Here is a 14,611-nt window from a genome sequence, read left to right on the forward strand (position 1 = left end):
ACAGTCAGGACCCGTCTCCCCACTCGAAGGCGGAGGGAGGCTAGCTACCCTCTCGTTCACCAGGGTAAACCCCAACGTACAGGCGCCAAGCCGGGGGGCAATATGTATGCCCACACCTGCTCTGTGCCTCTCACCGTGGGCAACTCCAGAGTAGAAGAGAGTCCAACCCCTCTCGAGAGGACTGGTACCAGAGCCCAAGCTGTGTGTAAAGGTGAGTCCGACTATGTCTAGTTGGAACTTCCCAGCCTCACACACCAGCTATCGCTCCTTCCCCGCCAGAGAGGTGACATTCCATGTCCCAAGAGCCAGCTTCTGTAGCCGAGGATCGGTCCACCAAGGTCCCCCCACCCTTGGCGGGCGCCCATCCCACTACGCACCCAACCCCTTTGGCCCCTCCCACCGGTGGTGAGCCCATGGGAAAGGGGGACCCACGTTCACACTCACGGAGGGGAATTAGAAGTTTCTTAGCGTCCTAAATTAGCGATTTGATATGAATTTGTAGTAGCGTTGTGTTGATGTTGGTTGCAACTGTAATGTCAATAAAAACTACGATAAAGAAATCATAAAACGTCTAAAAGGCAAGTCAAGCGAGCCATCACACGACGACGTGGGCCAACTTCAAAGTTAAAGTCTACTAAGGCTATTTATTTGCATTGCCGTCAGCGTTTCCGTTATATTCATTCAACAGCGGCGCTCCGCCGCTCCTAAATCCGACCCATCTCTCCTTTGAGGTGCGCCTTTTGTGTGCACCAAGTTCCGGAGACGTTATCCTTCCAGCCAAGCAGGGAACATTTTGCTGTGCCAACACACGTATCATATTGGTGGGCAGGTTTCACGCTCGATCCTTGTTGGGTACTTCCTCGAGCCACTGTAAATGGCTGTGTATGATGTGTGAATTTGGAGTGCCCATGCAGGGAGGAAGAAGGCGGAATTAAGTTGAGGCTGTATGTACTCAAATGTGCAGATTAAACGAGAAAGTGAATAAAAAGAGAGATTAAACACCAGACTGCAGTGTGATCGCCCGTCTGCTGCAGTTCATTTTGTCTACCCCGTTTGGACCCCAACTTTTTGGCGACGTGCGGCGGGCAATATACTCTGAGACGACCCATATTTCAGTCGCGAGACCAAGCAGGAACAGATAACAAAATACTGCCAGTATTTGCACTGTGTAAAACAACATCAGTTTAGCCAAGGAATCCGGAAAATGGCATCAGCGAAGACACATGCTTATGAGGCAGTTTAAACTGCAAACTATCGCGGTTACGCGGTTGTACATTAACCATTAACTGTGTATTAACTTCCACATTTCTTGACCGATTCCAGTTGTTTAAATTCAGCTCATTTACATTTTTTAAAATACATTTTCAAAAAAAACACGTTATTATTTTTAATTCTTATTTTTTTAATTAACTCTTTTACTGCCAAAGACGTTAAATGACGTTCTGCAAAAACCTACGGAGGAGCGCCAAAGACGTTAAAAGACGTCCACCCATTTTTATTTTTATTTTTTTGGAAACGGGTTCAGGGAAACCTTGCGGAGCTGTGCTGAAAGTTTCAAGCAGGTCTAGTGAGCCTAATGACTATTTTTGGCGCCTAGAGGGCAGCGATGACTCTCTTTTGACAAGATCGGGTGGGCGTCAGCAGAAGACGTGAGGCGGGGCTAGAGTGTTGAGGGGACAATGGCTGAAGAAGCCATAATGGCGGTTGCAAGCAGCTCATGCTAGAGCCGTTTTTTTCAAAGACGAAAAGCATCGACCAACGATAAAGAGCACATTGATGACGACGATGATCATCATCGATGATGATGATGGTGACTCCATGGTTGGAAGCATTGACGCGGCAGTAGAATACGTTAGGCGGAGCTAGATGGAGGAGGAAGTGGACAATGTTGCAAGCAGCTCACAGTTGGGAATTTTCAACGCTAAAGAGCACATTGATGACGACGATGATCATCATCGATGATGATGATGATGGTGACTCCGAGGTTGACGGCGAAGTTGGAAGCGTTGACGCGGCGGCTATGACGACGTTATAAAGGTTCACGGGCTAGCGATGCTGACACCGGAAAACGCAGAGCACAAGCGAGCACGCTCAGGCGGACGTTCAATCGGACGACGAAGAGTGCCCCGAGTCCAATGCATATTCATCGGAGGAGTGGGTACAGTCTGCTACTTGCTATTTATTCCCCGGAAAAAAAGGCCGTCAAGAAAGTGTAACGTCTGCACGCGAAACGGACAATGAAAGTGAAAGTAATCTGTTGTGCGAATCCTGCTCCCTCTCCTTGCACGCAGGAGAGCGTTACAAAAAGAAAAACTGTATTTGAAACATCCACATAATTGTAAGTAGTACCACAGTTGCACACATTTGTAAATAGTTTGCGAAATTGTTTTGTCAAATTGTTACACATGGACAAAAAGAAGTGTACAATTCACTAGAGTGCATGAAATAACATCGTTTCACAAAAAGCTCTTTTTCTCCGTTTTTTGTTTCAAAACAGAGCATTTCGGTGAAACTAACCATTTTCTATTGTTGATTACTGAAGAACGGAATAAGGTAGAAACAAACTTTTTTTTCTGATGAAAGATGAGAGTTCAATATTTCATTTGGTAGTATGTGTGTTTCCATAGTCCAAACACAACATTTTCTGTGGACCTTGAAAGATCAGTCAAAATGTTTAAATCGGCTGGCACTGGCGACATCCCGTTTCTGAAAACGTCTGGCAGTCAAAGAGTTAATGGATTTGTGTGGATTTAACTGTTTTGCTCCTGTTGTGTTGCTCCTGCATACAAGCTACCATCTGTTGTACCATGCAAGCTAGCGTTTCTTTTAGCAAGCATGCGCCCAATAATGCGGTGCGCTTTATGTATGGGTTACATTAAATACCCCAACCTACCAACCCCGCCACGCCCGTCGACCGGTGGTTAAGTTGTCAGTTAACGTGTTCGTCGGTATCGCAGGCTACGTGAACCAATTACTTCGTTAACGCCAGAGATTACAATTCTCCTGTTAACGGAGGACATTTTACAATTGCCCAAAATTGTCAAATTATTTTTATTTATTATTAATTCAAAATATTGGGATGTACATATGTTAATTTATGTACATACTGCATATATTTATGTTTATACTGTATGTGCTTTCAAATTGCATGCCATATTCTTGAAGTACTGTATTTGACTGCATTTGATGTCGTCCGTTTTAAATATTGGCAATACAGTGGCACTCCAATGACTCAATGTAATGTTGCTTGATTGTGCGTGCATGTCTCTGCTCTTCTCTATTCCGCTCCCAATTAGTCGAATGCATAATAAATAACGACAAATTGGGAACAAAATAATTTACACTCCACTTATTTTTAAGGGAAGTGTCAAAATTGCGTCACAACCTGTGTCTGTTGCTCTGTCAGTCGTCTGAGCTTTTTCTATACACAACTGTGATTTCCTACTGTGTGCCAGTTCTTGAACGCACCTTGAGTCCACTGCAAAACGTTTCTAAAACTGAAAATTAAAAACCTCACGTGTGTTCTTCAAGTGTTTATTGCGTAGGCAATGCCAATGCTGACGCGTGGCTTCCACTCTGCTCCCGTGGAGCCTTAATTAGCGCGTCACACTTCTCAACGAGGAGTGGACGGCCAGCAAGCGCTACACTTAATAAGCTTTAATAAGCTTAATTAGCGCTTCATGCTTCTCAAAGAGGAGTGTACGTCCAGCGAGCACTTCAGTGCGTGGAGATCTTCCTGCGCCCTCTCGCACACACACTGAAAGAGGCATGTCGCTTACTTAAGACGTTTTCCACATATCGGTAGACAGGCGGCCATGTGTGTATGTGTATCTGCCTTTAAAACAAAGTTGGCGGGCTGTCTCGTATTTATTTTTGAAAGTACCGGTACGAAGAAAAAATTATACTGAGCCGTTTTTGACGCAAAAACATCCAGGTACGGTACTGGTACCGGTATCCCGTGCAACACTAGTCGGGGCATTTGATCACTGTGAATGGCTGTTAGCTATTAGAATCAGCTATCGACAAAGGAATATCCTTCCCTTGGTCGCTGGAGTATCCAGGATTTTGTCCATTTTATGTGGATTCTCCTTATGTTGCGCCTTTGCTGCCTTAATCTTTGTACAATCACAAGAGCGAGGATTGACAATGACAGCATTATACGATACTGTGCAAAAAGGGTTTCATTCACGTGGGAGAGCATCATGAGAGAAAAATTAACCGGTATGTATTGTTTACGTTTTTATATCCCGCCTCCGTAAAGAGGTTTACAGTTGCCTTTAGGAATAATGACTACCGCCGGCGATGGTATGGAGGGTAATTACTTCTTGCTATGTAATAGTCGGAGTCGGGGTCGGTGCGGTATTTACGTGATTTTTCTACGCAACATGCCGATGTCTGGGCCGATGTCACAGAAGGTAGGCGTCGGTGACATTTGGCCGACATTAGATTGGTGTATCTCGGCCTTTACATTGCCGATAAAGTGTCAGGAGCGCTTTTTTTTTTCAACTCTGCGAGACTGCTATGTGGAATTACCCCCTCTCTTACACCGGTGAGTGCTTTCAAAACTGATCATACAACAGCTTTACAAGTTTGTACACTCCAGATTTATTTCCCCTTTATGTGTGGTCAAAAAGCCATCGAAGTTAGCAGTTTCACGCAAGTATTGGCAGTGTTATTTAAATATGTTAGCAACGTATCTGCTAATTCGGCCGACGTAATGGCTTTACGGTGTTGGTCAGTCATCAAATTCAACTGTGTAATATCTTGTGGCGGCCGTGGCTAAGGGTGTAGAGACGGTCGTTCAGTAACCAGAAGGTCTGCTGTTTGATCCCCGCTATCCCCAAGTCATATGTCGTTGTCTTCGGCAAGTCACTTCACACACATTGCCTCCAGTGCTACTCACACTGGTGTATGGAAGGTGCAAATGTTTGGTGGTGGTCGAAGGGGCCTTAGGCGCACACTGTCAGCCACGCTTCCGTCAGCCTGCCCTAGGGCAGCTGTGGCTACTTAAGTAGCTTACCTCCACCACAGTGAGAATGCATGAATAATGTATTCATTCCATTGTAAAGCGTCTGAGTGTCTAGTAAAGCGCTACATAAATCGAATGCAATATTATTATTATTATTATTATTATTATTATCTATTAACCCGTGGGCAGTATTTTATTTTGAAATGGCTTGGTCAGAACCAACAAAAAGCCTCAAAATGTTCACAATAACGCCTAGGGGTTAAACCGTAGCAGCACAAACAAATGAAAGATTAGTTCCCTATTTTTTCCGTGTGATAATAACATCTGCTGATTCAGCAACCATGTACAAAGTGCCCGATCACGTATTTCGCCTTTATTTAATAACTACACAATCGAGCTACACCTACACGACTAACTGATTCAGTAATTGACTCACCTGATAGTGATCACTACACAAGCATTGAGGAGGATCCCAAATCCTCCGTCTTGTTGTTCACCCTTTTTATGGCTGCTGTGATCCATTGGCTACGCATTGGTTCCTCTTTTGGTAGCCTGGAGAATGCTCGATCCTTTTTTTGCCTCTTCTCGTTGTGGCAGCTGGTCCACAACAGCTGACAATCATTGTTAAAGTGTGCCGTTTACTCAAAGTTGCAGACACATGTCCTATGCTGCAAAAATGGCTGCACTATTTATTATACGCCTATTTTGCGATGCGTGACGTCAACATCCGGATCTCTATGCACACTTTTTGTTTTTGTTTTTTTCCACCAACCAATCCGCGGATTGTGCGCAATCCGAACCGTAGGGCCTGATCCGAACCGATCACGGATCAAAGATGACACATTGCACCACCAGAATTAAGAAATGTATAGCCTTTTCTTGTAGTATTTTTTGAGTGAACAAATGTATGAATAATCTAACAATTATTGTATTGCTGCTTGTGGTTGAAAAAAAATGCTAGTCTTACCTTTAGAAATGCATGGAAGCGTGGCCTTTGTCTCTCACACCGAATAATAGTATCCTTGCTCATTTCAAAAAAGTTGACAAAGGGAGGGTAGGCCTTCACAAGTTCTTTTGACTAGAGAGAAAGGAGATAGGAAAAATGAAAAAATTAGATATGGGATGGTCATCTTTGATAAATATTAGTGTTGTTCCGATACCGATACTGGTATCGGCAGAGGCCCCGACACTGCATTAAAACAGTGGTATCGGTGAGTACCAACAAGTAACATGCCGATACCATTAATTCTGACGCTAATATAGGACTTTGGATGCAGCATCTTATGTCTTGCTTATGCACTGATGTGTGACATGTTCACTGAATGCTCTGAACCAATGACAGGACAGCTTTTTCATGTTAAGAAAAAAAAACGTAGGTATTGGTATGGTATCGGCATCGGCCGATACTGCAAAGAAGATGAATGCAACACTCCTCGTAACCTAGCAACAGTCTGCACAGCACATCGGTCAGTGTTAAATTTCCGGTGTTCGATCAAATATGAAGTAAGCAGTATTAGGATAAAAAGTTATACTGTCATAGAGTAAATTTCCTTTAGTGTTGGGGTGGATGTTGGGTGTAACCTGAATAGCACTACCTTGAATCAACCTTAATAGTGTGGGTTTGATTCCAGGCCAGTGTGACTATGTCAAAGTATCCTTGAGCAAAATACGAACCCCCAGTTGCCCCTTGTGCCGTGTCATCAGTAGTCAAAATGTAAAGTGCTTTAAGGGCGGTGTAAGGAGGGAAAATGCTATATATAAACTGGACTAAGTGCAATTTCTGCTCTTGCGCTTAGCATTCATGCTAAAAGCTGAATGCTTATGAAGGAAATTGAAAGGTAAATTATGTGAAAAATAGACAATTTTAATTGTAGTTTAATTACAAATGAATAAAAAGAAAACTTAAATTGCAATCTGTCTAAGGTGGGATTTAATCATTTCAAAGAAATTATAATCAATTTCCTGATAGGATAGTCAGTTGGTATCGAACCATCAAATGTACTAAAATGTGGTTCAAGCGGGGTTTGAACGCAGGTTCTCCGTGGTTGGAGGCAATTGTTCTAAGCACTGCGCTAACTTGACTGTTAATTTTTATTTTATTTTTTTATAATTTATTTATTTTGAAAAGTGTCATCTGATGCTGAAAGCGGTTTACAAAATAAATGAAGAAAAAGTTATATTTTTCTTTTTTCTTTTTTTTTTTGCTGATCCGAAAAATGATCCAATCCGTGATCTGATCCGAACCGTGACGTTTGTGATTCGTTGCACCACGAGTTACTAGCCAAACAGGCCACCCCCCGCCCCGTGAAAATGTTCCCAGTTTTTTTCTTTTTGAAGCCCCTAAACATAAAGTAGCAACAGTATGTCTATGGCAGCATGTTGTCGCATTAAATACACTGATTCTGAAAACCTATAGTAAAGTTAATTTACTTACTCCGACATCCATATGGTCTGTAAAAAGCCTGCTCCTTTTTTCTGATGGCGTGAGCATTTCAAAACATCTTCTCCAACTCAACATAGTTTTGCACACGTTCAATTAAGAGAATATGGTGGTACAGTATATCTTCAGTTTATAATTCTACACATTTAAAGACATGTAAAATGATTGATTTACATCAAAACTGCCCATCTCTAGGCTTGCATCATTCAGACACAAATTTTTATATCACTGCACACCATTTCTCACCTGAATTCGTTCTGTGCTCCCGACAGACCTCAACTCAATTTGCCACTTTTCACGTGTTTAGCACTCGTGAAATAAGAGAAATACAATTGTTGGCATTATTAATTAAACAAGGCGAGTATATCATTATGACTTTCTATTATTATTATAGATTATAGACTAGAATAAAACTGTGCTTTTCTGCTACAGAATTGGCTTGACTCACCTTGAAGGTTTGTCTTTTGCCCTTTTGACAAAGTCCTGATCAAAATGTCATCTTGGTCGTGCTGAATAATATATGGTTGAGCGACCAAAGATTATAGATATAGATATTATAGATATTATTATATTATTATTATTCTACTATTTTCTTTGACAACCAGAAAAAAGAATCCCCCACACACTGACAGAACTTCACTTCAAGAGTTTATTTGAGGGAAACAACGTGTTTCGTTGAGCGTCATCAGGTTCACCTCAAATCAGGTTCACCTCAAATCTGAGCCAATCACTTCCAGGTGTGTTTAAGTGCTACAGTTAACATGACTTTTTTTTTCTTTCTTTCTTATTTTTACACAATTTAAATAATACACAATAGCAGGCACCAATACCAGCATTACATTCACCACAAAAGGCCACAACAACATCACAAAAAACAACTCAAATCCTATGATTCATTAATTCCAAGAGGTTCAACAGTGGCTAGTTCATGAATCCAAAAAGTTTCTCTTCTCAGAAACTGTTTGATGATGTCACCACCTCTCGGATTAGACGCTACTCTTTCAATACCAATAAATCTAAGGGAAGCTGCAGAACCATGATTTTTATCTTTATAATGTCTGGCAATTGCATAATCAAAATTATTATTTCTAATAGCCGCTTTATGCTCTTTTAGATTATGCTTTTTTTGGCCAACATTCATCATGCCACATGGGCAAATGAGTACATAAATAACGTGTGATAAGACAATTAATAAATTATTCTATCCTGTATTTCTTACCCGAACGGGGATGATTAAAAGATTTTGTATAAATTGTGTTGGCACAATGTGGACATTTTCCACATCTGTATTTCCCATAAACTTGCTGAGCAACCCAATTAGTTGGTGAAGGTTCAACATACATAGAATTGACAACAGTGTCTCTCGCATTTCTAGCTCTTTTAAAGGAAAATTGGGGTCTGGAGTCTGATAGATGGTTTAAACTAGGATCACATTTTAGTACATTCCAATGTTTATTGATAATATGTTTAACTTGCTTTGAAGCTGTAGAATATTCAGACACATAAGTGATTCTGTTTGCATTTTCATGCTGAGAAGGTGGGGGGTTAATAGTTCTTCATGCTGAAAGGTTTAACAATTAATTATAATAATTAAAAATTGTGCTAAATCCCTAGAGGCTTGAGAATTAATAAAAGACCCACGTTGGGCAACCAAGATCCTGAATTCAGGAAAAAGTGGGACCAAATTCTCGTGCTCACTTGACTTGACTTTATTCATCATTGAACAAACGAAGCAAAAGACTCGGAAAGTTAACAGTGATTGACACTTACAATGCTATAGCTGAAGGAAAACTATCCCAAACTTTGCAGCGTTTATGAAAAACGTCAACAGTAAAACTACATGGCTCTTGAGGCAGGCATAGCCCAGGTCTAATATCAAATTAACTGGTGTATTTAGTTATTTTAGAACTTGGAGAATGGGAATAATATCAGTTTGCACATGTTTGATGAAAAAGGTCAAATTTGAAGAGGTTTAGAGAGACAATGTTGACAATTCTATTTATGTCGAACCTTCACCAACTAATTGGCTTGCTCAGCAGGTTTGTGGGAAATACAAATGTGGAAAATGTGCACATTGTGCCAACAAAATTGGTAAAAAATCTTTTAATCATCCCCGTTTGGGTAAGAAATACAGGATAAAAGAAGTCATTAATTGTTTTTCCACGTGTTATGTACTTACTCATTTGCCAATGTGGCATGATTTATGTTGGCCAAAATGTAATCTAAAATTTCTCAAATAAAAAGGATTGCAGAGCATAAAGCAGCTATTAGAAATAATAATTTTGATTATGCTATTGACAGACATTATAATGATAAAAATCAGGGTTTTGCAGCTTCCCTCAGATTTTTTGGTATTGAAATAGTGTCTAATCCGAGAGGTCATCATCAAACAGCTTCTGAGAAGAGGATTCAAGAACTATCCACTGTTGAACCTCCTCTTAGAATCAATGAAACACAGCATTTGAGTTATTTTTTTTGTGATGTGTGAATTGCAGTCTGTGTGAATGCCGTACGGAAATCGCTCCACAGTTAGTGGGAATTGGGCGTTACCTAACGCCGTTAAGAACAAAACATAGTGTGTTACTGACAGACGCGAATGCCTCTTGCATTACATTATGACCACCCACCAAAATGAATTTTAACCCGAATTTGGCAGGTGTTAATTTAGAGCCCTGCATTCATATAATAATAATCATAATAATCATAATGCATAACGCTTTCGATTATCATCCAAAATATTGCGAGTTTCATTCCAATATTTCCAGACTATGATTATCACGTCTGCACATGTACTCGTACAATCAGTTGTGGGTTGTTGTTTTTTAAAAGTAATGTGATGTAATGTTTTGTGTCAATACATGCAACGAGAGCCATCACGACATAAATAATAAGAAGAAGAAGAAGAAGAAAAATGCTCCAAGTTTTGTTTTAATATTCATTTTCAGACTATCATTAGTCCCTGCAATTGGCTGGCAACCAACTCAGGGTGTACCCCACCTACTGCCCGAAGCCAGCTGGGATAGGCTGCACCACCCCCTGCAACACTTGTGAGGAATGAGCATTTAAGAAAATGGATGGATTAACTATCATAAGAACATGTATCCATACATTTTGGTGACAATGAGTCACGCTTTTCATAATGCCACCATCACGGACCGGTTGCGTACATAAACACAGGTTGGCTGTATGGGCTGCGTGTTCACCAGTCACTTTCACAAATGTCTTATTTCCTTCTTCTCAAAGGAAGAATATGAAACCTGAGAGGCTTGGAGTGTTATCTAAATTATGGCAATATTTGACGACGCCATAGGCATTTTTATAGCACAATAAAGACCAGGAAATAAGTTGTTGGGTAACATGCATGATTATGTGACCTAATTAGGTCGCTTGAAAGGTGAAAACATTGTGCCACCATTTCTAGAAGGGTGTTATTATGTGAGTGTCACAAGTTGATGTTGTAATGAATCATGTTACGGGGGGATGGTGATGTAAGAAGGATTTGTGGGTTGAAGATTAGCGTTAACTAAATTAGCGTCATGGTTATGAATAACTACAAGACCTTAATTGGGAGCCTTAAAATAAATAAATAAAATTTGCTAGATTTGCTTATAGATCGGCATGCCTGGGGTAGATTTAACCCATATTTTAAATTAATTTATATAATATAATATATTTATGTTTTATGAATTCATTTGTACAATAATAAGAATGATAATCCAGCTTTAGTATTGAAATTATTCATATTTGACGCCTATCTGCTTGGAAAGGAAAGGAAAGGCGCCGCATTGAGTAGCCGTGAGAGGTCAGCGTGACCCAGGAGGGAAGTCGTTTTGAGTCAACAGGTAGGGAGTGACACAGCGAGGCCGAGAGGAAGGCTAATTGTGGCAGATAAAAGGCAGGATGTTGAGTTGATTGTAGAGGTTGCTCAGTAGCATATGTGTGTAGATTTGCAGAGCTTGACTTGGGAACCTTTGATGTGAGAGGACAGAAAAGAACAAAAAACAAAACAATGTCTACTCATATTAACGTTAGGCCTACGGACCTGTCAATTACGAAAGGTCTGTACGTTAGTGATAACATGAATGTAATCAGATGTAACGACATATAAGCACTTACAAAAGCACAGGAATTGTATATATTTTGGTGGGAATACTTGGATGTAGCTTAGCTTTGGAAGGACCCCCATATATTGTAATAGTTAATATCCGCTACAGGGTGGGAAAGGAAGGAGGCAACAGGTCAGCTTGACCTAAAGCGTGAGATTGCTTGCAGCTGCACTAGCTATAAAAATATCTTGCGACGCTTAAGATGGAAAAAGGGCGCCATCTGTGGGTGAAACCCTCATACTAAATCCCTTAGTAGGAGGGTGTCCGGCAAAAACTCCTTATCGAAATATTGGGTTTATAAGGCGGAGACGGGCTAATTTCGGGGCTTTTCCGACAACCCTTGGGGAGATGGCTTATCCTACTCCTCAGGTAAGAAAAGGCATGATAATATTGGCTGCTTTTTGTGGCTGTTTTTAAGAGTAGAAAAGATAGCTGAACTATGCCTTATATAGGAAATTCCAAATTCAACTTGAATAGATAGGAGTAAGTCTAGGATAGCTAAGGAAAAGTCATTATTTCGAACCTATTTCGCCGAAACTACTTAAGTCTGTTTGACTATTTATTACTAAAAAGGGGTCCTTCTATAACATATCTGTCATTTATCTGGGTTTCACTCTTTCAAAAAAAAAATACAATTAGATTTTTTTTATTCTTTTCCAACTTTGGGAGTACTGCTGTTTGACTTTATATGTTATTTTATTTTTAATTTAGATTCCTTTGATTTTGAATTTGAATTTATTTTACTTTTATTTTTGAATCTTTGATTTTAATTTTGCTTTATTTCACTTTTGTTTCTGAATCGTTTGATTGTTAATTAGTTTTATTTTATTTTTATCTAAAAACTTTTTGACTTATTTTACTTTATTTTTATTTCTGATCATTATGATTTTGAATTTATTTTACTTTTAGTTTTTAAACTTGACTGTATTTTATTAAAATTTCTGAACCTCACGAATTAACCACTTTGTTGTATTATATCCAACTGGTTTGATTTTACTGTTTATTGTTAGAGGGATGACTATTAACAGTGGCAATTAAAGACTCTATCTAGAGTTAAGATTACCTAGGCTAAAGTATTTTGACCTATTTGAACAGGAATCTAGTGCTTGAATTAAGAAATACTTGCGTTACCTAATATCTTTCTTAGTGTCAGTTGGAGTTTATTTGGTTTTGATAGACATAACTCTATATCATCTGAGTTCCGAAAAGATAATATTTTATTTATATTTTAGATCTTTTCACTAATAAGTTAAGTGTTACTTAGCTCTTGAATTTAATTTAAACATGATTATTACAATTATTTTGTGGGTTAGTGTAGTAATAGATTCGCTGAGGTATTAATATTCCTTTTACTATTATTTTTAGGTAAATTAAGTAAACAGTAAGAGTAAGCAAAGTATCCCAATTTAGCTTATTACTTTTAACCTTTCTCTCACTTTAAGTTCTATTTCAGTCATACTTCTAACAACCACTTAGGTCTTTTAACGAACGAATAACTACACCTTAACATCGGTAACTGCTAATCCCTGAACCTTTACATTTACTTCGTTTTATTTTAGATTAGGATAACAAGATGGGTTTGATAAAACCATCTTAACTTATTTAGGTCTTAACAAGTGCAACCGATCATTAGAGGGTGAACCGCTGTAAAAAAAGCATGTTTAGATTTTATCTTTATTTCGAATTGGTTACTCAATAAGGGTTTATCTTAAGCAAGACCGGCTGACGCTCTAAAACCAGGGCGGTGAGAACCGCAGCCTACTTGAAGCGCTCCCGTCAACTCCTCAACTTTGGCCGTATTACAGTAGGTGGAGATAAAGGGGAGCTTTAACCCATTGAACGGAGAGTCGGCAATGTAAGCGAGATCTGACAAAGTCCAAAATGAACAGTCGATCACTCAGAGGCCATTGATATTTAATGTTCATATAGACTTACACACGCGCTGCAACATCTTGTTGCGTTTTGGAGGAATCACCGGCTTGACTGTCAGCTTTTCCCGTAGTGGGCTGTGTGGGACGAAAAGAACATTGCCAACACATTTTATGACAAATTACGATGAATTACTACGGGATTACGAGCAAATGCGGCAAAACAATGGCTTCGCAAGGAAATTTGAATATGTTCAAACAATGGCGACAATGGTGAAAACTACGAATAATTAGGAACACAAATGCGACATATTCCGACCAATTCCAAACCCTTTCAAACTCTGACGAAACCTAAGTTTGGTAACATTCTGCAACGCTCAGAACTCAGTGGAATAGGGACTTAAGACCATCACAGAGCACGTGCATTTTTACCCATACTAGATTACACACAGGTGGACAGGTGATCACCATCAGCCATTTAGGTCAACAATGGATCATTCAGAAATCATCAGGGAACTTATGGAGTCAGTTGGATGCACTGAAAGAAAAGGGGCTGAATAATTTCGCACTCCTTTTTTTCAGTTATTAAAAACTAAAGTTTAAAATGTGAGATAAATTTTGTTCCATTTCACGACCCTGTCTGACTTGTTTATTCACAAAATCTAATTCTATGTTTTTATGTTTGAAACCTGAAATGTGGCAAAAGGTCAAAAAGTTCAAGGAGGGCCAAGTAAGGCTCAATACATACTAATACGTAGACTATCTTAACTCATTCACTGCCATAGCAACCCCTTTCGCTGCCGGCTGTTATGCTGGATTTTGACTGAGCCCACAGAATATTGTGTTCTTTTGCTATAAAAACATGGAACCTAACAAAAGAAAGATTAGAGTCTCTTCTTTCATCAGGAAAAAAAGTATGTTTCTACCTGTTTCCCTTTTGCAGCAATTAGCATTAGATTAGAGCTAAATTTCATCATTATTCACAAATCTGTTAAGAATTGTGGGGAAACAGCTTGTTTTCATTATGGCCCTGGTTGATCTCTTATACTCTGGCGGGTTTTGTAATTACTACAATTTTTTTCACCCGGTCACTGCAGTTGAGAGGCTGCATCAAAGGTTTCTGTATACTTTAGCATTAAAAAAAACACACACATAAAAACGTATAAATAAGTATTTGGGACACTTAAAACATTTAAAATAGAACGGATTTGGGAACAAATTGTTTAAG

General features: G+C 39.4%; 1 protein-coding gene across 4 annotated transcripts in view; it reads right to left on the bottom strand.

Annotated features, from left to right (window-relative positions):
- The window catches only part of ect2 (epithelial cell transforming 2), a 191,101-nt gene that overhangs the window by 71,044 nt on the left and 105,446 nt on the right, over window positions 1-14,611 (bottom strand). For all 4 annotated transcript variants that reach the window (XM_077584340.1, XM_077584339.1, XM_077584341.1 and 1 more), the window contains one exon: window positions 5,937-6,047. In XM_077584340.1, coding sequence (XP_077440466.1) covers window positions 5,937-6,047 — 111 coding nt within the window. The remainder of the gene's footprint in view (window positions 1-5,936; window positions 6,048-14,611) is intronic.

Source organism: Vanacampus margaritifer, chromosome 13 (assembly GCF_051991255.1).
Source record: "Vanacampus margaritifer isolate UIUO_Vmar chromosome 13, RoL_Vmar_1.0, whole genome shotgun sequence".
NCBI lineage: Eukaryota > Metazoa > Chordata > Actinopteri > Syngnathiformes > Syngnathidae > Vanacampus > Vanacampus margaritifer.